Source organism: Takifugu flavidus, chromosome 18 (genome assembly GCF_003711565.1).
Source record: "Takifugu flavidus isolate HTHZ2018 chromosome 18, ASM371156v2, whole genome shotgun sequence".
Taxonomy (NCBI): domain Eukaryota; kingdom Metazoa; phylum Chordata; class Actinopteri; order Tetraodontiformes; family Tetraodontidae; genus Takifugu; species Takifugu flavidus.
In genome coordinates, this window is record NC_079537.1 from 7,698,687 (window position 1) to 7,721,731 (window position 23,045).

Consider the following 23,045-nt stretch of genomic DNA (forward strand, 5'->3'; position numbering starts at 1 on the left):
TCTTTATTGTGTTACAGCCGCTCATTGACGCGAAGAATGCGGCGCTAGATAGAACTGTCAATGTTATCCGAATTACATACTGTAAAGGTTTAAGCATTAATCGTTTTTGAAGACATTACATTTTAGGGGTTTAAACAAGCAAACAAAACAAAGAATGCGGAAGATTATTTCAACCAGTCAGTTGACAAATTATTTTTACAAAATTACAAAGAAGTAATATGCAAATATGACTACTGTGGTTATATACAATAAACAGTGCTGCATATGTAAAATTTAATCAAACTAGTTCCAAAAGCAGACCTTTACCCACAGCCTGTAAACTTACCATAAGTCTACCATAAGTAACTTTAAGTCTACCATAAAGTTACCATTTTCCCTGAAACTGTTTGTACTTTAATCATATCTTATCTTGTAGAACATTTAATTTACTATTTATACACAATGTACCCTGTAATTCCAGTTTTAATGGAAATTATATTGGGCATAACACATAATATTGTAAGGTTATTTTCCCTGCAAAATCCAATTTAATACAACTAATGTGACATTGAAACTAAGAGCAAACACTACAAGACCTCGTTTTGGAATGTCTCAGACAAAAAAAAAATATGGGGGAGCCTCAAATTTGTGCACATGACCATGCTTTTATTACATAGGCCTATTCCGTATCGTAGCGACGAGTAAATTGTGCTGTTTCCAGCAGTGGACCGGACTTTGCCTTTGTTTTATGGCTCTGAGCTGCTGATACGTCAACACCCAGTGATCACAGTGTTTGCTCGAATCTGCTTTCGTGTCAGTTCTGCAAGTGATGAATGGTGTAGGGGAAGTGAAGCAAAGAGGAAGATCTTTTTAAATCTTTTCTTTTTAGAGATGACTCGATACCACAAAGCAGCAATTGATGGATACTTGGACCTCCTGAAAGAGGCCACAAGGAAGGATCTGAACACCCCAGATGAGGACGGCATGACTCCCACTTTACTGGCTGCTTTCCACGGACACATCGATGCCCTTCAGCTTATATGCAGCAGAGAGTAAGCTTAATAAGCTCTACATCATTTTTAAATGATAAGTGTTTAAAAGCTGAAATCATTCATCATTGTCATTTTAAGATTAAGATTAAGATGTACTTTATTCATCCCCATAGGGAAATTGAATTGAATTTTATGACATTTAGTGAAATGTTCTATTGTTTGTAAAAAAATACACTAATTCGAGGTGTAATGGCCAATTGAATCCAGCCTACTGTATATTTTAGAATATAGTCTATGTTAAACACTAACAAGTGAAACCAATTGTGTCAGGGCCACTATGTTATGTCGCCATTTTATGATTGGAGAAAAGAACATTTGTTTTATAGTTGTAGAATTGTGGGTATTTGTTTATAGGTCAATCATGTAACTAAAGTACAACTATTGAGATTTTTATGTCCTTAGAGCTGAGCCAAATGTGTAATGAACCAAAGATTCATACCTCACAACAAAAAGCCCTTTATCTACTCCCACCACCCTCTCATTAATCCCTCATTCACCACAACAAAAGAAAGGCTGCTAGCAGAAAATCTTGACAGTAAACCTATTTTCAGAAAGGATTTCTGTTGAATATTACGCACAATGTATGTTATTCCTTTGTGCTTTTTGCATTTCTGGTATCAAAAGGGATTTATGACTAGTTGGTCCAGGAATGAGGCAATTAAGACTTTTATGAGAGCCACACTAGAGCGAGCTGCTAGAGGACTTTAATTCTTAATAGTTTACTGATTATCTCATCTGAATTCAGAAATAAGAGACATATTAGATAACCATGTAATTTACTTTAACCCACATATGATTAAAATAGCTGCTGAGTAAAGTGAAGTGAGATAAAGTGAAAATGAACCATGGATGTGATGTAAATGTAGCAGGAGCCCCAGCAATTAGAAAATAGAACCAACAGTAAATCAGAGTCTTTTCAGGTTTGAGGGTTTGAATATTCTGACGATTTAGCTTTTTATCAAGTAAAGTACTATTTCCGCATCTATTGCAAGGGCACATTTATTGTTTTATGGTGTCTTTTGACTTTTAAGATTTCTTTTTTAAAGTTGTACATTTAATTAAAATTACATAAATGTTTTTTCTTGTGTCGTGCAGAGGTGATCCCAACAAAAGTGACATCTGGGGCAATACACCTTTACATCACGCTGCATCTAATGGCCACATGCACATCCTCAGCTTCTTGGTTAACTTCGGTGCTAATATTTTTGCACTGGACAATGAATTCCACACAGCCATGGATGTTGCCGCTTCTCAGGACCGCATGGACTGCGTGCGTTTCCTTGACGCAGCTGCCTCACAGCAGACCAACCAAAACGCCAAGAAGGTCGCCATGCAGAAGAAGGAGGCGGTTAAGGAAGCAGAGAAGCGTGTGAAGCTATGTGAGAAGGTGAAGAAGAAACACCAGAGCAGGATGGATAAAATGCAACGTGGGCCCGTTACAGAGGCTAATGGTGCAGCAACGTTCTCAAATGGTGGCTCTGTGACTGGTTCCAGTCAGTTCTCTAAGCTCATTGCTGCAGAAAAATCTGGGTCTCTCTCAGCCAAGGTTAAAGGAACACTCCAGAGGAAACTTGGGAAGAAAGATAAAGGCACACTACAAAGTTCAGGAGGGGACAGTAATGTTATTTTTCTCAAACAAGAAACTGGAGCGTCTGAAAGGCCCGAGTTTCTGGATGTCTTTCATGAACAGGATGAAACGTTAGAAAATGATGTGACAGAGAACTTTGAAGAGGACGATGATGAAGACGAACTGGCCCAAGGTAAACAGTCCATCTTCAACCGTCCTGGCCTTGGCGGGCTAATTTTCATGAAGAAGATGGGAATGGACTCAGATGATACCCCAATGGCAAACACAGAGAGTCTCGGCTATCTTGTTCAAAATGAACTGTCTATTGAGGAAGATGATGCTGTTGGCTTTGAGGAGATTGGTGACACTGATCTTCCCTGGCACCAGGAAGATCTGGGTCTGGATGATGATGAAGATGATGATAGCTCTCCCTTGGATGTGTTCTTGTCCGCCATCTCTTTGCCAGAGTTTGAGCTATCATTCAGCAAAGAACACATGGACATGGAGGCGCTTATGCTGTGCAGTGATGAGGACCTGAAGAGCATTCGCATCCAACTCGGACCCCGAAAGAAGATCTTGGAGGCTGTTGCTCGCAGGAGAAATACCTTGGAGAACCCAGGCATGATTAAAGACAGCTCTTTATGATTTTATGGAAGCAAAATTAGCTGCACTGTCCATGACCATGACCAACAGTCCATATATATAAATCGATAATGTGACTATCAATCTGATATAGTCAGTCTATAACTGCACTGTGTACTCAAAAGCAAGAGTGAATTTGGTTACTGGTGCCAGTATTTCTTGCCATAAATATGATTTTAGGCTCATAGTTTGATTATGCTGTTTTAGGGTGTAATTATTTTGACTGTTGAGAATATCACTGTATGAAAAAAGGAATAAAATGTGTATAAAATAAGTTTATGTTTGAAGTTTAGATGGGGTCTGAATGATCTTGTCCACGAGTGTGTTTAATATGCAACATAATCTACAGCTGAGAACACATGTTGGGTTGCTATAATGGAACTAAAGTAGATTTAGTGTTCAGAGCAAAAAAAAACCTCCATGAGGGTATACAGATGATTTAGTGTTATTAATTATTTAATATTATATCATTTAATCTATTTAAGAGGGAGAGAGAAGGAGAGCGAGCGAGCGAAAGAGGAGGAGAGTCCCAAGTTAGATTGAACTAGCCATCGAAGCGAAACCGGAAGTGTTTGGCAGGGAACTTTCTTGCTCGTCGCAGCGTCGATGGGAGGAACTTCCGGTGGGAGGAATCGCTCGAACGGCTGCTGCTCATTACCGTTTAACGCTTGAGTGGAAGTGGAGGATCGAGTTAGTCACGATTATGCCATTAAGGTAATATAGGTCAGTGTTTTAACGATACTTGTTTGTAGAGCCTTTGTGTTATGATCTTCTTCATATTATTCTGATTTGAAAGGGGTTTCAAAAGGTATTGTTTTGGCGGCGAAGCCACTGAATAATAGCTAAGCCTCATTAGTGAGCTAAATCTCAGCCTCTGGTTCTGCCCAGTAACTCTCACGACTGTTACACTTTCAAATTAACGCTATCGCGAATACCTTATCAAAACCTACTCTGACTCTTTTGTATTTGGGCCATTATTACCAGAAGTCGGTGCATTTTATGTTGTCAAATGGTCCAAACTGGTTTGTGTGTTTTGTTTTCTGCTTGTTTGTTTCATGTCTATTAACTTTCCAGCGTTGCCTAGCAAAGGGAGACATGGCTGAAGTGATCGCAGTCAACGCCGGGCTGGCTTTGCCTCCCACCATGAACGGCACATTGCCGATAGAAGAGGACGTCGGAGTCGCTCCTGCCGCTGTGTCAGTCCCTCAGACGAGCGAGGACTACCTGTTTGTGGAAGCCAGACACCCCAGTACTGTTCTGCAGGGCCTCAATAGCCTCCGGCTCAACAACGCCTTCTGTGACGTCACCCTGTGTTGCGGGGGACAGGAGTTCCCTTGTCATCGCATTGTTTTGGCTTCCTTTAGCTCCTATTTCCAGGTGAATCTTGAAGAGATTGCCACAAGGTTCATAAGTTGGAGAATAATGTAAACCTAACGCGACTCGTGCCTCCTCCTAGGCCATGTTCTCCACTGACCTGATTGAGTCGAAACAAGAGCGAGTTGCCATCAATGGAGTCGAGCCTCAGATGATAGGCATGCTTGTGAGCTACGCCTACACATCTGAGGTCTACATTTCCAAGGCAAATGTGCAGGTAAGGCATCTCGTTGCCTTTTTGCCCTTTTTGAAGCGTGCATAAACTTGCTTTATGTGTGCCACAGGCCCTTCTGGCAGCAGCCAACCTGTTGGACGTGATGGCGGTACGAGAGGCCTGCTGTCGTTTTATGGAGCGTCAGATGGATGAGATGAACTGTGTGGGGATCCATTGCTTCGCTGAGGCCCATTCCTGTAAGGTGCTGGAAAAACGCAGTATGGAATACATTCTTGAGCACTTCGGCGGTGTTCATAAACAGGTAGCAAACTGATGCAGCCTCATGTGTTTTGAAGATTAGCTGTCAAAAACAAGAATATAGACATGTGTCCTAATAATAATCTTGTACTGTTGTATTGTACTATTATCCCAGAGGTTTATCAGACCTGAGTGTGTTGCTTGTTTCGTGTATGACGTGGTTTAAAGATGGCGTGACTGTCATCGGTTACACCTGCAATATGTCTACATGTGTTTGACAAAGTTGGCGCTGATGTCTTTTTGTTTACCCACCAGGAGGAGTTTTTGTCTCTGTGTGTGGACAAGCTGACTGAAATCCTCGCCAGTGACTTCCTCAATGCGTCAAAAGAGGAGATGGTGTTTGAGGCCGCAATGTTGTGGCTGAATAAATGCCCCTCCCGTAAACAAAGCTTTGAAAAGGTTAGATTTTACATTTTAATTTAGTGTCGCTTTATGTAAAGAACTGTGTCTTTTTTATGTACTGCGTGCTGCTGCATTATTGTCCAGAGCTGTTTGTGGATCATAAAGGCTGAAACAGTCTTGTCCTAATTAATACATTTAGAATTTGATCGATGGTGGCAGTTTGTATTAAATTATTACCTATACAAACCGTTTCTCCAAGGTGCTCGAGCATATCAGACTGCCTCTCATCAGCCCATATTACCTCCACGATGTGATTGAATCTCTGGACGTGGTGAAGGAGAATCCAGGCTGCCAGAAGCTCATCTCAGAGGCTAAGGACTACCTTCTGCTAAAGGATCGTCGTGGAGAACTTTATTGCCCCAGAGCGAGGCCGCGCAGGTCCACGGGTAAACACAACTGTGCAATAACAGTCTCCTACATTTTATTAGTTTGTGCGCTCAATAGACTGATTATTTAAAGCAGTCAATCATTATTTGCCACCTCACACACATTTGCCAACATCTATTGGCTCACTCCTGCTCTTTTCCCCCACTTCTGTTACCATGGCAACAGCCACAGCTGAAGTGATCGTGACGGTAGGAGGAGAGGATGATAAGGTGGTGCTGCGCAGCGTGGAGAGCTTTAATCCTGTGACGAATCAGTGGAAAAACCTGGCGTGCCTGCCTTTTGCTGTGAGCAAGCATGGACTGGTGGTGTCGGGTGAGAGATGAGCACCGACTGGCTTACGTTCCTCCTGATTTACAATTTGGGTTCACCAATTTCCCCTCTTCCTTTCCAGATTCCACTCTATATTTGGCAGGAGGAGAGTTTCCTGACGGCTCGGCCAGCAGGGAGATGTGGCGTTACGACCCCTGCTTCGACTCCTGGACCGAGATGGCGCCGATGAATGTGGCTCGCTCAGAGTTGGGTGAGCAGGTCTCAACCCTTTTCTTCAGCCATCGATAGATCATTATATTTTCTAATAATTTCACTTACATTGTTGTCGGGCAGTCTTTAAAATATAAACTGACTGGACTCATGTTCAGTTAACAAACTTAAGTATTATCAGATTAAAGCTGGAGGGGACTAAAACCTTATCATAAACTATCTGGCAGGCCGTGAAAATGCTGAATGTCTTCAGCGTTGTCTCTCTTCAGGTCTGGTGATGCTGGATGGTTTTGTGTACGCCGTCGGTGGTTGGGAGGGACGCTCTCGTCTTGACTCGGTGGAGTGCTACAACCCTCACACCAACTTGTGGCAGTTTACAGAGTCGTACAAGATGGCCGTCACCAGTCCTGCTGTTGTGGCCCTGGACGGGCTGCTCTATGTGACTGGTAGGAAATGCTGTTGCCTTTTTCCTACGGCCCGTGTTGACATATTTCTTATTTTGATTTTATTTTTCATTTCCTGGAAGGCGGAGCAGTTTTGGAGGATGGTGACGGCACCGACCTCGCGCAGGTATACAACCCTAAAAGCGGAGGATGGACTGAGCTAGCCCCCATGCAGATCGCTCGTTCCGGCTCCGCCGCTTGCACACTCAAGGGAAAGATTTATGTCATAGGTGAATACTGCACACGACCACACACAAATGGTCCAATAAAGCAGGTCAAGATGATCGGGAATGTTTGCTGTCACAGGGGGGTGGCACGCCTCAACAGAGAACACGGATAAAGTGGAGTGCTACGATCCAAAAACCAACCAGTGGACCATGTGTGCCCCCATGAAGGAACGGCGTTACCGGCCTGGCGCTGCTGTGGTGGATGGGAAGATTTACGTCCTGGGAGGAGAAGAAGGTTGGGACAGGTGAGAGAGTAATCTGTGCCACCTTTTTTAGACCACAGGTACAGTTTGGCTTATAGAGCGGTATCTTACTTTTGCTTTCATTTTCTGTAGCGTTACCATAGCAGAAATTACACTTGTATAACAAATGAGACATCCTGAGTTCATGGATATGTACTTTCCCATCTGTTTTAGGTATCATGACACTATAGAGAGGTACTGCGAGGACACCGACACGTGGGAGATTGTCAGCGAAATGACCACCAGTCGAAGCTGGCTGAGCTGTGTGTCGCTACAGCTGAGGAAAGACATCCACATGGGCAGCTGTAACGGAACGCCAAGCGACAGCTGAGCCAGGGAGTCGGCGAGACGCCCATCTTTCCAGGTTATCGTTCGGAACCCTCAAGGAGACGGGGGTCTACAAAGCTTGAGGAGAACCACTGCCCTTTTATGTGGTAACAAAGGACACATGTGATTCTTCATCTGTGACTCAGCAGTTTGAACTTCTTCTCTATGTGCTGCATATGTTTCCGGTTTTGATATGTGGACATCTTAAAGGTGAAGATTTTCCTAGCAGACTATTTTTGTATAATTGTTCTGTGGTGTATTTATTGAACTGTCATTCGCTGTGAGATTTAAAATATTTAACGCACCAGTCTTAAGATGCTATGTGAGCCAAAGGTGCGTATCTAAGCTGGTGAATGATTGTCTTGGCTACTCGTAACATTTTGATTATATTTTTATAATGTAGTGTATTAAAATGCATTTTGGTGACTATTAAATTCAGTTGTTTTGTAATAAATGTTTAAGTCTAAAATGTGAAAACTGTATGTTAACTTTGCTGTAATGTTAAAGCCCTTCAGCACATTTGATTGTTTGCCTTATGTATATAAAAACTATAGAAATACAGCACACAAAAGACATTTAAAGAAAATTCATGAGTAGACGTGTATCTCAGTTTTTTGAATGAAATTTATCTTTGGAATGATTCTGCCAATTAATAATACATAAACCTGTATTGTCTTAATTATGACCATTAAAATTAGGATTATATTTGGCAGTTCAAATGTCTATCAAATGAAATATCTAAAAATACTACATATCACCATGACATTCTAAATAACTGAGATACAAGTTATTAAAGTGGTTTAACAAAAATAAGCGTTCTCGTCTTATTTATTTGATTACTTTTTCTGATCTTTTCAGCGATTGGTTGTTTAACTTCCGGCTTTGCTCCAGCTGTTTGCTCCGGTGGATTGTGGGTAAAAAAAAAATCTGTCCTCCGCGCGAGCCTTCCTAGGAGCGGCTGAAGGAGAATCCGGACAGGGTCATTTGTCTGAACCATGAGAGGACTCCGGTCTTTTAACTGTCTCCCAGTGAGTTCTGGGATCGTCTCAAATTTGTTGGATGTGTGTTGCGGGCACGACGTAAATGCTGACTTCCGAGATTGTCTGGAAGGGTGAAAGAGCATTTAATCGTAGTTAGCTTCTTGGCTAACTTACACGTTAGCACAGCCGGCTAGCTAATTCTGGCTCCCATGACCGTGTGGCTGTCACCGCCACAAATCACTGTTGTTGTGATGTGGGTTTAAAACGCCCGATTTCACCATGGATAATGTCCAACAACCTTCTTTTGTAGCACATTGGTGTAATTGTTGCTCTGCTTGACAACATTTGAAGGTCACCTGAGTTTGTAGATTGAGATATGTCGGGACGGTGTTAACAGTCTTGGCTGTGTTACACTGTTTGCCTTGTTTTTATTGCTGTTTGAATTATACACATCTTAAGTAACTTACGTGCAGCAATTTGGTTTTCTTTGATAAAATAAGTTACTTGAGAACACGTTACTGCTGATGCATTCACCGCAGGTCATGACAGCTGCCGTGCATAAAATAAATACATTATACCATGACCTATGCCTACTTAGGTTTATTTCTTGTCAACACCAGGATTGAAAGCACTGTTTAAAATAAAAGTATAAAATATTATCACTTCCTGCAGAGACGTTGCTATGCTGCTGCCAGAAGGAGCCAAGATCTGACTGTACCCCTTGCTGGACACAAAACAGTGGCACCTTTCCCTCCCCAAAATGTCCAAGTAAGTGCCTGTAAAGAATCGTGTTCGTATGTGGCTTATTTAGATTTGTTTGCACATACTTTCTTTTTCCAACTTCTTCAGGTGTCCAAGCTTCCGAATGGTCTGGTGGTCGCCTCTTTGGAGAACTATTCCCCCCTGTCCAGGGTTGGTGTGTTCGTGAAAGCAGGTAGTCGTTATGAGACGGCTGAAAACCAGGGCGTCTCTCACGTGCTGCGACTTGCAGCAAACCTGGTAATTAGCTCACACGCCAAATCATCAACTCCTGCTTTAAATCTTATGTTGGTTCTCAAGTGAGACTTTATCCAAATAGAGGAGAAGATAAGTCATCTTTCTGAAACGCTTGATTTTAGACTACCAAAGGTGCGTCCGCCTTCAAGATCTGCCGTGGCGTGGAAGCTCTCGGGGGCAGCCTGACGTGAGTCAACGTACTTGCACAAACTATTGAAACTGCGAGGCAAAACCGCTGTTAGAGTGTAATTAGTTGCTATGAGCCAATTGTGTGTTTTACCTGCAGCGTGACGTCCACGAGGGAGACCATGGTGTACACCGTAGACTGCTTGAGAGAGCATCTGTGAGTGCTGCCATCTTCATATTTGATTGACTTCATATAGATCGTATAGATTCCAGCTTACAGGATTCTGCGTCAATGCTTCGGTCCATAAGTGGGTGCGTGTGTGTCCTGTCCGTTCAGCGACTCTTTAATGGAGTATTTGGGCGACGTGAGCACAGCTCAGGAGTTCCGTCCATGGGAAGTGAGCGAACTGGTGTCCAGGGTGAAGATAGACAAGGCGGTGGCCCAGCAGTGTCCTCAGACAGGTTAGAAACCGAAAATACAGGATTCCGGCACGTGTGAAACGTGCACGTGATGAACCCCTACTGTGTGTGTGTTCATCAGTTCTGCTGCTGATTCATGTTCCTGAATCGTTTGTCCTGCAGGAGTATTTGAGAAGTTGCACGAGGCAGCATACAAGAACGCCCTGTCCAACTCTCTGTACTGTCCTGACCACATGGTCGGTCACATTTCTACTAACCAGGTACGGGGTTCAAGTCTGGTGCTGGTGGATGTGCTTGTTTGAGTGTAGCTCTCAATCACCTCTCCTCCTCCTCATAGCTGCAGTCATTCGTTGAGGACAATTTCATCTCTGGCAGGATGGCTCTTGTGGGCATAGGTGAGTGTCCTCCGGCTGTGTCTCACTGTCGAGCTCTTCACGTCGCGCTCCATTTTGCTAACGATTGTGTGAATTCTGACTTGGGCTCATTGATGGAACTGTAATCTGCGTGCACACGCTTGTTTAATATTTGCCCTGGCTCGTGCTCTGAGACCGGAGGTCAATAGTGAGTCTCCAGCAGCTGCGATGGCTTTGCTACGTGTTGAACATGTGATGTAGCGGCGAGTTCAGACTTGCCCGAATGAATATAAACGTTGGTATTCTGTGGGTTGTTTATTTTCAGCCGGGCGGGGGAGATTACAGTTAATGAGGACGCCGTGTGATTTACGTCTCCAGGTGTAAAGCACTCTGTCTTGAGGCAAGTTGGCGAGGGGCTCCTGAGCGTCCGAAGCGGTGCTGCCACGCCCGCGGACAAGGCTGTGTATCGCGGAGGTAAAGCTCAACGATGCATCTGTAGACGGAGCACCGCTTTTTGCTAACGTGGTTTGTGCGTTTGCCCTCAGGTGAGTTGCGAGTCCACACTAACGACGACCTGGTCCACGCGCTGATCGCCAGCGAAGGCGCCGCCAACGGCAGCGCACAGGCTAATGCCTTTAGCGTGTTGCAGAGGATCCTGGGATCTGGGCCACGGGTGAAGCGAGGCTCCAACATCACCAGTAAATTGTGCCAGGGTGTCGCCAAAGCTACCGCAGACCCTTTTGATGTATGTAAAAGAAAAAAGTAAAGAACCAAAAGTGAGGTTGTTTTTCTGAAGGCGACCGAACCTGCCTTTCAGGCCACAGCCTTCAGTTTGTCGTACTCGGACTCCGGCCTGTTCGGGATCTACACCGTCACACAGGCTGGCTCCGCAAGAGAGGTGATAAAGGGGTCACGTGACCACACACAGCCCTGTTCAAGTCTTTAGTTCACCGAGCTTACGCTGTCCCCCCCCCGCGTAGGTGATCAACGCGGCCGTGGCTCAGGTGAGAGGCGTGGCCGAGGGCAACGTGTCTGAGGCCGACGTCACCGCAGCAAAGTGAGTTGACCGGAGCCGCCATGGTGCAGGTCTACAAAGGTCTTCAAACTTACCTGCCGGTTTCTTCTGCCTATAGGAACCAGGTGAAAACCGAGTACCTGATGCTGATGGAAAACTCTGAGGTCATGTTAGAGGAAGTGGGCGCTCAGGCTCTGGCTGCCGCCGCTTACCAGCAACCGGACGCCGTTCTGCAGGCTGTAGATGCCGTCACCCTGGATAATGTCGTCAAGGTAACGAGAAGATGACGACATTTACATCTACTGTATATGCTTTTTTTTTACGTCAGAGATGCGAAGAGAGGGGATTTATTAAGAGTCCGTCTTTCATTTACAGGCTGCAAAGACATTTGTGGATGGGAAGAAGACCATGGCAGCTCTTGGGCACCATACGAATACCCCATTCGTTGATGAAATATGAAAATGTCTTTTTTTAAACATGACGATGACGACGATGTCCTCAAAACCAGAGCAACCTGCAATTTAAAAAGAACAATTTCCTTCCGCCCCACAGCAACAAGCAGAACGGGGGATGCAGTCCATCCCTTGGGCTGTTGTCCGTTTAAGTGTATATCTGTGTAAATTAAAGTGATTACAAGAATATCATCTGGTACCGCTTGTTGTCGTAGTTTTAGCACGATATAGTTCCACTCATCAGCCAATAGGGGGACCCAAAAGCACAAAGAATTAAAGGTTTTGCTTAATATTGATGGGACTAAATATAGGCAGAGGTGATGGAGTGAATGCTGAGATGAGTGCCTCGTTCATCAAGGAGGATTTGTTTTACCCCCGTTTCGAAAGTAGGAGAGGATGGCGGATGGGCACAGGAAGACTCCGTTTGGAACAGATCCAGGAACTTTATTTTAAGGCGACTTTGGCCCCGACCATCCTTGCAAAAGCATTTGAAAGGGAACAGAGGAGACAGATACAGCGGTTACACAGCCACCCGCGTTTCACACAGGTTTCCTCTAAGGTTATCTCGGTTTCAGCGGTCCAAAGACCAACATTCGATCGCTTGATTACGGTTTACAATTTAGTCATTTTGATGTTCATTAGCGAGTCTCAGAAGCCGGAAGAGGTAATCAAGACGTGTTAGGGTGAATAAATATGAACTAACGCACCCCGTTTTTCTGTGTTATCGCGAGAAGAGAGAGGCCCCCCGCCCCCCCGGGACATTTCCATGGTGTGTGTTTGTGAGGGGGTGTTCGTCTGATGTCATTTGAGAGAAAGGAAGGCAGAGCAAACGGTGGACATATGGACTGAAAACAAACAATAACCTTACATCCAGACGTCTGGACGCCGACCCGCAGCGGTAAAAGACCGAGCTTCACTTGTTTTTAAGAGGAGGAGGAGGCGAAGAAGAGGAGAAGACGCTGGCTAACGGACCGAAAGGTACCAGATGCTATTCCAGCGGAGAAAGAGAACGGGCTCGAATAGGCAGGGGAGCGTGATGGGCTCTCATTTTCCCGACGGCTAACGTGACACCTTCCCCCCCAAAATACGGAGTCTTTGTGCGGAGGAGGGGAGGGGGACCTCGCTTAGCTTCTTCTCCATCCTGGTCCGCGTCTGAAATGCTAGCGCAGCCGCAGTCTCGGTCGTCGAGCCGCCTCTGGGCCGCAGCTCGGCACACCGAGCCCGAATCTGGGAAGTAGCTAAGCTAGCTGCCCGCTAGCCGCAGCTGTGCCCGATGCTGCGGCGGCTGCTGCTGCTGTTTAACGGATTTAAAAGGCGACACAAGCGTTTTCATGGCCCCGTTAACGAGTGACCCACTGTCTGACTTTATTTGAGTTAACGGGCGCTTGAAATGTGATGAATTTGTGCCTCCCATCCGAGCCTTTTTGTAGCTGGAGGCTCCCGTTGGCGTGACGCGAAGGAGCTACGTTGCTGCAGAAATGCCCCTCCGAACCCCGACAGAGGACTCCTGCTGAAGGGGGGGCGAGGTTAGACTGATAACAGCCACCCCGGATTTCTCTTCACCCCCGTTCGCAAAGCGAGCAGCAGATTTCCTCCACCCCTGCGGCTGCTTCTGCTGGCGGCATGGATAAACTCACCATCATTTCGGGCTGCCTGTTCCTGGCGGCGGATATCTTTGCCATAGCGAGCATCGCCAACCCAGACTGGATCAACACCGGTGAATCAGCAGGTAAATGACACGGGCGTGCACATCTACTGTCATGTTGCGTGCGTGCGCCCGGCAGCACATGTCCCAGCTGTTAACACAGACATCATACTCTTCAGAAAGAGTTACATTCGGGTGGGTTTTAATCTGCTGCAGCATCTTTAGTCCGATCTGTGCACTTCTGCTGCTTTCTACTGACCTCCAGGCTAAAATATCACTTCAACTCCATGTGATCAATATATTTGACTTCTGCCATGTTCTACCTCTCATTGTGTTTGGGGTTTGTTTGGTTTTAAAAAGGTTATTACCGTACTACACAGATTTAGCCTTGATATTTGCAAAAAATAAATACAAGTATGCTAACTTAAATTGGTGCTAGTCATGTGTCATGGGATAGTTCAAGTGTGACGTATTCATGGCCTACCTGCTAATTTTGGAGAGAAGCACACGTTGCTAACCTCCGTATTTATATCGGCGCTAAAAACACACATGGCAATTGATGGACAAGAGCTCCTCTTTGTTCCCTGTGCAGGATGACAGCTTGGTAAGTGGGTCAGAGCGGGACTATTGTCTACTGATACCCATCCTGTCTGTATTAGCTCAACAGAACAAGCAATCTGTGCAAAAACCAGTATTAGGGTTCCAGGGAAACGAGGCCAGCGTTAAAGCATATCCCGGTCAGTTGTTTTGCAGAGGAGGGGAAGCATCTGTGTGTAAGGGAGACCAGGTCCAGACTTTAGGCTATGTCAGCATTTTGACCCCCCCCCCCCCTTCCCGACTGTGGACATTGTCATCTGGTGGGTGTCAAACAACAGTCTGCTTCCACCTCATTGTCTTTCCGCTCACTTCAGCCCACAAACTCCTCTCCTCTTGTTTTGAATGGGCAGTCCGACACGTGTTTGTGCCCTAACAGTATCGGGAGCGTCCAAGGTCTAAACGCATTTATTTGCACATTGAAATGTTAACATTGTAGATAAATCCTCCCTGCGCCAAATGGTTTATTTGATGTCCATGTTCATTCCCAGATTCTTCGCCACCAGATGCTAAAGAGTTCTAACGAGGAGCTTTTTCATATATTTACACCAAAAAATACGATTTTAAAGGACTTCTGTGGCTGATACTTGCTACCATTGCATCTACAGTTCAGCCACCCTCATCATTACCCTAGATTAGCAGTCCAGTCAGTTTTATTTCCTTCTGCGAATAGCAGCAGGACACTTTTGGTTTCAGAGATCACATGTCTGTAAACGCCACACTCAGGGAAGCGCTTTCTCAAAAAAACAAACCCATACGTGCTCGTTATCCACGTCTCTGGTGTCCCTGGGTTATAAATACTCTCCAGACCACACATATTTCACTCAAAGAGGAAGATTATCGCAAAGTGGCTGCTGTTCCGAGCTGCTTGTGTAATAATAAACAGCTTAGTTATCCCGCAGCACAAAGAGGCCCCGATAACTGGAGTTTGCAGCTACACTTTGTATCAGTCACTCATTTTCCCCAAAACTCCGTTAATCCGTTTATGCAAAATGTAGAGGTAGATTTTGTGAGGCGCGGCAGATAATAACACGGGTTTATACCAGAAATAGATGAAATGGGAGACTTGGGACTGTTTTTGGCGTCCTTTTCCTGAGCACAAGGACAAGCGCTGCCGTTGATACGGAGCGAGTGATACTGGAGGCTCATGGAGCTGCCCACTCAGCAGAGTCTGGTGGCGGCCATCAACAGGAAGAGCTGCCGACCGAACGTGACTCTGGTATTTCAACTTTAGACAGCGAGTGGCTCTACCGCTCCCTGAGTTGGAGGACTCTTGGTGCCTCTGACCGCCCGGTGCCGACCCGTCCCCGCAGGTGTTTTTCTGCTGCGCCACGTCTCCCTCTTACATTTGCACTGTCACGCGTAAGGAAGACGGCGGCGACATCCCAGCCGGGCAGATCGCCGGTAAATGTGTCGGCAAAGACGAACCCGAGGAGGCAAAGGGGCAGCTCAGCTGTTTTTGAGGCCGCCGGCTCAGAAAGAGAAAGCTGTACCACGACATCACCTCATGCGCTGTCAGGCAGGCACCAGACGACCTCGCCGGGAGCTTTAGCATAACCTTTTGTTTTCTCCTAAAATAGAAAAAAAAGCGGGATATAAACGGAGCAGATTTGAGGAAGATTATCTCCAGGCTGGACGCAGTCGCCACTACTGATGCGTTAATGTTGGCAGCTGATGGGGGTCACAACAGAGTCCATAAGCTTCTTGGGTAACAATGTGTCTTTTTGGGCCCGACACAGCTCTCTTGTCGTGGTCCGGTGGGCGGTGTTGCCTCCAGCAGCAGGAGCGCCGCGCCACCCACCACAGTTCAGAGGTCCGTTTGACTCATCCCCCAGAGCTTTCAAACAGCCGCGTCCTCGGCTCCGCTAACGACAACACCGTCCTGGGGATCACGGGCAGAGCCGGGCCTCATTTCCCCTCATTTAGAGTGACAAGCACATTGTTTTCGTAAGGTAGCCGATCCACTCGCGATTCACCAGAACCGACCGGCTCCTGCGCCATGTTTCCCTGTTTCCACGCACCACTGTGTGGCTGCCCGTCGCTGAAATTCCTGCAGAAGCAGTGAAACAGCAGGAGGCTTCAGAACCCAGGGAGGGGGGGGCGTTCAGAGTTTCCCCCCATTAAACCTGCCTACTGTGGCCACCTGCCATGTTCTGCTTCGCTGCTCCATTGTTTCACGATGAGATAAAAGTGTTTGGTTCCTAAAACAATCGCCAAATTGGTACAAGGAACCCCACCCAGAGCCGCCGCGGCAAGTTTCTTACGCGCTGACTTTCTTCACCGGGAATATATGTGATAAACAGGAATTCAAGGGGGGGGGGCGACATACTGCGCCACATTTATCTCTCAATAAGTGCTGATATTGAACTGGGCGTATAAACGAATGAAGCGTCATTGTTGGTGAACAGGACAGGACCCCCCCCCCACACACACACACACACACCCACACACACACACACGGCAACACGAACGTTTCCTTCACATCTTTGCTCCTCTGCGTGCGTCGTGACAGAACTGCCGCCAAGCTCCCAGCTGCCTAGACGCAGCGACTGCTACACATTTAAATATGGACAGCCTGGACAGTCGGAGGACGCCGCTGGAGGACGCTTGTCTTAACCCCGAGGGGGTCGTTGGTCCATTTACAGCTGGCGTAAGAGTGTTTGCCACAGTCGTGTGTTTCACTCCCACCCAGAGATGATGCTTGGGTCTGATTTTAACGAGTGTTCTGTCCCCGTAGGCCTCTGTTTAGAATTCTCTGAACCGCACGCCATTAAGCTTCAGCCTGTTTGTGAATGGATTCACGCTGAGCCGAGCAGCAGGCGGAGGGACAGGTGCCCTTCATTCATATTCCGTGTCGGCGTTCCGGGTAATCCTGAAATCTGCGCCGTCCGCGTGGATCAGCCTGCAAATGGCTGTAATGTGCTCATCGGTTTCCTGCCGTGCGCGTGAGAAGCTGGAGGGCCGCGTGCAGCTCTCCGAGCATGTGGCGCCGGGCTGCTCATCTCGCACTTGTGCGTCCTTTTAGCTGCTAACTATTTGTTGCACCGATTCTGTCATCCGCCGCTCAAAGGCGGCTAATTTTAGCAAGGTTGCAGATCCTGATTTGGTTTGAAAATGACACGGTTGGGGGACGATTTGGACGGGTGAGAAGCGGACAGCGATGAAGCTGCTGACTGGGTCTCGGGAGCCCCTCCCTGGCGAGTGCTGCCTTCTCTCTTTTGGGGCCTGTGATTAGCGGAGAGCTGTCTGATGCGCCGTTGTTTTGCTCAGTCAGCTAGAAGTTCCCCTTGAGAATCTGCTAAATGAACAATGTCCCTCAGTTTAGATGCACTATTGGAAAAAGGTTCCACGTGTCCTGACTCGTGACTCTGGACTCTATTGTGAAGGATGAAGCTAACGGCATCTTCTTCCCGCAGGTGCCCTCACAGTCGGGCTGGTCCGGCAGTGTCAGACCATCCATGGACGGGACCGGACCTGTATCCCCCCGCGGTTGCCGCCCGAGTGGGTCACCACACTGTTCTTCATCATCATGGGTATCATCTCCCTCACGGTCACCTGTGGACTCCTGGTGGCTTCACACTGGCGCAGGGAGGCCACCAAATACGCCCGCTGGATCGCCTTTACCGGCAGTAAGTGGCTCTGAGTCGGGGTCCTCCGCTGCAGAGGGGGCGGGAAGCACATTTCACCCCCCGTCTCACTGTATCTGTCGCCATTTAACCTTTAAAAATGACTTTGCCACATTAAATTTATGAATAAACATGATTTTTCTCAAGGCAAGAGGATAAAAGACAGCAGCATGATTTGATGTGTGACCCAATGACCTTCCGAGGGCATTAGAGATCTGGAGTGTGAACAGCGCTTCCGCCTTGATGGTGATGCATACAAACAGTTTTGCATACTTCAACTCCCCCCTCCCAAAATAATTGAGTGGGTGGCTTGTGTGCTAGTACGCATCCTCTAGCATTTCTCTCTCTCTCGTTCTCCACCAAACATCTGCACAGATGCACTTGGTTCCAATCGGCTCCCATCTTGTGCGCTGTGGTGGATCTCTGTTTCATAAGGCTTGGGCGGGGTGGGGGGGTCGTTTGGGCAACAAACAGCCTGTGGCGACACGTCCTGACGCTGCGCTGCAATTCAAACCCTACTTGTTTTTTGTGCCCCGCAGTGTGTGGACACTGATATTTTCAGCCCGCCAGGTTAAATTGGAAGTTCTTTATCAGGTTTCACAACTCTTCCTTCCATTTAAAAGGCTGTTGAGTCACCAGACCCCTTCACAAACTGTCCCTTTAGCACCAATCTGTGTCACAAACTAAATTAGAAGGTATTGAGTCATAGTGTAACCATTGCAAAGGGAAGTAAGCTGGTTACTATGGCAACAGTGAGCAATTGTCAACCATGTCCTCCTGCAAAGCTTGGCCATATTAGAGAAGAGGTTTATTTATAGTACAAACGTCCTTTTTATTTTCTTTTACAGGAGAAATGAGGTTTAAACTTGCTAAGTGAGGGTCAGGGTCTCCCTGTGATGCATTTTTATAGCCGCTGCTGCAGCTAAACCCTTAACGGGGGTGGGGGGGGGGACGTTGGCATTGGCCATAGATAAAAATGTAGAGCGTGAATATGTTCGTCGAAGTCGCCAAGGCTGAATTAGCGAGAGCCGGGCACCAACCTGGGGGCACAAATGGAGGGAGAGGAGCGATTGTGGGGACGGGGCCTGTTTCAGAGAGCAAAACAGGTGATGAAGCGTGAGATACGGAGTCGAGGTTAGTCTGCACTGAAGGCAGCTCCAGGCAACCAGCACCTGAATGGACAGCTTTGTGTAACCAGCACAGACCGGCCTCTGTGTCTGCGCACGCACACACACACACACACACACACTAGCAGTTTAGCCACAATTGGCAGGGGTGAATGGATGGTATAATAGTCTGTACTGTGTAACATAAGACGTTAACAGGTTACTAAATATGATTGATGATTATAGAATATTATTACATGTGTGTAATTTCAAGTGTCGGCCAGGGTTTATGTTTAGTAGTAGCAGATCTGAGGTGAGCGTCAGCTGATGAGCGCCTGAGATTCACTCGTGAACGTGGCAACAACCCCCCCGACGGCTGTCAGAGACTTTTGGAGTCGGTCAAATTATACTTGAGTGAATTTCCATCTCACTCAAACGTTACAGCAATTTAATTTAATTTTTAGGCTGTTAAACTGTCCGGGCGAGGTGATCTTAGAGAGACGCTTCTCTTCCAGCTTTTCTGTCGTCTGCGTCGACGTTCTCGTCGGAGAACCGCAGGTTTTTCTTGTATTTTTCAATTCCCCTTGACGACGTCCGCTCAGCTCAACAGGCGCTCCAGCGTTTGCTGGCCACATGATGGTGTTACAGGCTGTCCTGTCCACATCTGGAAGTGCCCACGGTGGTAGAGTAGTGCCGGGAAGACTAAACAGCTGTGAAATATCCCGTCTCAGCCTGCAGACGCCCTCGTTTTAATCTCTAGACTCCGGACCAACAAGCTGGTTCACATTGTGCGTTATTGACACTAATGGTGATAAAATACTATAAATTCGTCTTCCCTCAAGACGAATGGCCCGGAGCTACGCAGGACTCAAACCCCCCAGGGACGTCTTTAAATCACCGAGAGAGTGCAGCAGTGGAGGTCGGCAGCCATCGGAAATATTCCCGTTTTTAAAGATGGGAAAAGCTTCACTCCCACGTTGTTCCTGATACGTCCACGCCGTCCAGGACTGTCCACGGTTCCAAATAATCTCTAACCTGGCTCAGTTTCTGTCGCTAACTCTGTTAGCTTCCTCCTCCTTTATATAATAAACATCATCGCCAACGGTGACGGATGGTTATTGTGTTCCTGATGCGACCGCCCGCCTCTATTAACGCTTTCTTCTGCCTTCCTCTTCCCAGTGATCCTGTTCTGCATGGCGGCGCTCATCTTCCCCATAGGCTTCTACATCAACGAGGTGGGGGGGCAGCCGTACAAGCTGCCCAACAACACGGTGGTCGGCTCCTCGTACGTGCTGTTCGTGCTCTCCATCTTCTTCACCATAGTGGGACTCCTGTTTGCGGGCAAGGTTTGCCTCCCTGGCTGAGAGCCGACCGGGCCTTGCACCCCCCCGGACCGACGGCTGGGGGGCTCTGGGGATTAAACAGGATTTTATAAAAAAAACACACAAAGACTGAAAATATCGACAAACTGTGGCCGCCAGCCTCTCACGGGCTTGTAATAAGGGACCGCTGCCAGCAGAGCGCCCGGGTACGGCAAAAGGAACAAACGGACAAAACGGCAAAGGCGGGCCGTGGACAGGAAGCTGTGGGGGGGAGGGGGGTGTAAACGAGCACCCTCCTCCACCGTTGAATTAAATACAGCCCTTTCTTTGTTGTTGTTGGGGAAAGAGTGCCACCGCCATGGCAACCGCAGCCACAACGCCGGCACACAGTGGTTGAAGACCATTCAAAACTCCCCCCTCTGTTGCTATTTCGGGTTTTCTCGGCTATTTTCAGTTGTGTGTTTTTCTGTTGTCGTACTTTTTTGTGTTATCAAACTGCTCACCTCCACCTCCCGCTGCCGCTGCCACCCCCCCCCCCCTAAGCTTGAGCCTAATTGAGGGTCGCTGACGTGAGTCCTGGTGGAGACCTGAGGGATTCTCTGCCTCCTTTTTTTAGGGGTTGGTTGAGACGCAGACGCAGCGGTCTGGAGCAGCGGGCGGACCTGTAAAGGAGAACGCCACTCGCCGCCAGAGCTGGCATTATGGTATTCACACCAGGAAAACCGTCATTGGCGTTTCACTAAAAAGCCATGTTGCCAATAAATCTAAAACTGTGAATTTAGAGAGCCATGATCTGAACCTAAACGCAACACGAACCATTCAAGTACAGGCGCAGCGGCGCCACTCTCCAGTCTCCAGGTGTGCGTCACCGCGGGGGTGGAGGTGAGCTCCATCGCGGCGGATTTGCGGCAAAAAGTATTGACTTACTGATGATGACATAAGGGAGCGCCGATAGTTGGGGGGGTTCTCCTTTAGTGTTGGACAGGAAAGAGTATTTCTGTTGTTTTTGTATACTGGTGATGACACTGGGACTGCAGGTCAGGTCCATGCATGGGGCTGTGCCTCGGTGTGCTGCACATGAGGCCTGTGGCTGGCACACACACACACACACACACACACACACACACACACACACACACACACACACACACAGTAAGATCACATCAGGGCTGCAGCGTTTGAACCGAACTGGGTCATAATCCTGATTAGCGTCCCAGATTTGGAGGATGCTGCAGATTTTCCCCTTTATGTGTGTGACAGATTCAGGTGTGACGGATTAACTGGATTAGATTTCTAATGCAACCATGACGGGGTGGATGACCGGATTTCACAGTAGTGTGTGTAGCGGGATCAGTAAAAACAAAAGTTGGCTAATTAAGTTGAGATTCTCTCCCCTCTCCCTCCAGCTGACAGAAAAGTGTGTGTGTGTGTGTGTGGTGTGTGTGTGTGTGTGGCGTCACAGAGCCCGGTCGCTAAGTCTTAGTTTGCTTTTGTCGTGTTCCTGTCGACCGCTCGGCTTCTTCTTTCAGCCTGATGGCGTAAAGGAACCGGATGCTCTGCCGTCCCGGTCGGGTGGGTTCTGGGCCGTGACCTGTTTTTGTTTAATACTGTACAGACACAAGAAGCAGGGTGTGTGTGTTAGGAAGCACTGTGCATTCAGCAGTATAGCTAACAGAATTCGAAGCACCGCAAATGTATAAAAAGAGAACTTCTTACCTCATAGTTTTTGTTTCTGCTATTATTTTGTAACCGTGGCAACGTGTGCCCTCTGGTTTGTTTCTCGCCTTGATCGGACGTCTTCACATAAAGCCTATGATCATAGGAAATTATTTATCACTGAATAAACAGAGAAAACGGGCGCTGGCCATGTGATTCATTAAAGGGTTTGAGGGCGTTGTTGTGGTTCTGTGCAGCTGAAGGTGACACGGCAGCTCTCCCCTCAGGACCGCGCCTCCATTAGCCTGCTCAGAGACGGGCCCGCTTCTCCGTCTCTGAAGTGCTGCAGCTCGGCCAATTGCGTCGCTCCGAGCGGACGCTCGAAGGTCCCTGAAGACCGGCGCGGCGGCCGGAGCGGAACTGATGCATGCTGGGTCTCCGTGGTCACGTAAGAGTCAAGAACACCTGGCTGCTCGCGAGACGTTTCTGTTTCTGGCTGCAATAAAAAAGGTATGATTGCAAGTCTAGATGATCCAGAAGGCCCATTTGGTTCATCCGGGATTTTAAAAAACCTCCAGAAAACCGGGCCCAGCATGTCCGACTCCTTTAAATGAAAACATGTAAAACATGAGTTCATTGTCCCGGTTGTTCCCAGTCAGCTCTGCTCTCCCACTCTGGATTTTCCAGCAGAAAGGCTGAATCCTGCACAGACGCCGACATTCATCACCACGCTGCAGGGTGGAGGCGCCTGACCTCTGACCTTTGTTCCCGACAGAGCCGGCTGTTGTCTCAAGGATATGGTGTCTATTTGATGCGTCTCTCATATCATTTTTGAGGGATCTCAGAAAATACAAGTGTATGTGTGTGAGGTTGAAGTATTTTGACTCTAAATATGATTCTAGCCTGGTTTCTGATGTTTAAAGGAGTAAAATCTCATATGTAATCATTCTGGTTCATATCGGTTGAATATGGACAGATTATATTAATTCTAACCTCATATTATCATATGTAAATTAGACTGATGTTATCCAGACCGGTGATTATGTGCAGTACATGTCGGTTTAGCTTATACTGAGTTTATATCTGCATTAGGTTAAAAACTAGAATGAAAGTGTTGGAGAGATTTTTCCACCAATATTCTCAGTCTGATGAGTAACAGA

General features: G+C 47.2%; 4 protein-coding genes across 5 annotated transcripts; all 4 read left to right on the forward strand.

Annotated features, from left to right (window-relative positions):
• The first annotated feature begins 713 nt into the window (after nt 1-713).
• On the forward strand, nt 714-3,514 carry anks4b (ankyrin repeat and sterile alpha motif domain containing 4B). Its single transcript, XM_057014799.1, has 2 exons — nt 714-1,031; nt 2,127-3,514. The coding sequence occupies exons 1-2, from the start codon at nt 871-873 to the stop codon at nt 3,241-3,243; spliced, it is 1,278 nt and encodes a 425-aa protein (XP_056870779.1). The 5' UTR covers nt 714-870; the 3' UTR covers nt 3,244-3,514.
• Nucleotides 3,515-3,806: 292 nt separating this feature from the next.
• Nucleotides 3,807-8,313, forward strand: si:ch211-256e16.3 (kelch-like protein 20). Of its 2 annotated transcripts, none has more exons than XM_057014780.1 (12): nt 3,807-3,954; nt 4,315-4,617; nt 4,697-4,831; nt 4,899-5,090; nt 5,342-5,485; nt 5,688-5,874; nt 6,041-6,187; nt 6,267-6,395; nt 6,625-6,801; nt 6,882-7,028; nt 7,105-7,270; nt 7,442-8,313. In XM_057014780.1, the coding sequence occupies exons 2-12, from the start codon at nt 4,336-4,338 to the stop codon at nt 7,596-7,598; spliced, it is 1,863 nt and encodes a 620-aa protein (XP_056870760.1). In that variant the 5' UTR covers nt 3,807-3,954; nt 4,315-4,335; the 3' UTR covers nt 7,599-8,313. The 2 variants fall into 2 exon arrangements, with proteins under 2 accessions (XP_056870760.1, XP_056870761.1); XM_057014781.1 differs by having other exon boundaries at nt 3,857-3,963.
• Nucleotides 8,314-8,478: 165 nt separating this feature from the next.
• On the forward strand, nt 8,479-12,125 carry LOC130514902 (cytochrome b-c1 complex subunit 2, mitochondrial). The gene is made up of 14 exons (XM_057014798.1): nt 8,479-8,622; nt 9,247-9,342; nt 9,424-9,573; nt 9,693-9,757; nt 9,857-9,913; nt 10,034-10,158; nt 10,279-10,376; nt 10,454-10,511; nt 10,848-10,943; nt 11,015-11,214; nt 11,287-11,367; nt 11,450-11,526; nt 11,603-11,756; nt 11,860-12,125. The coding sequence occupies exons 1-14, from the start codon at nt 8,590-8,592 to the stop codon at nt 11,941-11,943; spliced, it is 1,374 nt and encodes a 457-aa protein (XP_056870778.1). The 5' UTR covers nt 8,479-8,589; the 3' UTR covers nt 11,944-12,125.
• A 572-nt stretch (nt 12,126-12,697) lies between these two features.
• Nucleotides 12,698-22,087, forward strand: mosmoa (modulator of smoothened a). Its single transcript, XM_057014834.1, has 3 exons — nt 12,698-13,665; nt 17,592-17,804; nt 20,087-22,087. Exons 1-3 carry the CDS (start codon nt 13,560-13,562, stop codon nt 20,269-20,271), a joined length of 504 nt encoding a protein of 167 aa, XP_056870814.1. The 5' UTR covers nt 12,698-13,559; the 3' UTR covers nt 20,272-22,087.
• Nucleotides 22,088-23,045: the final 958 nt, after the last annotated feature.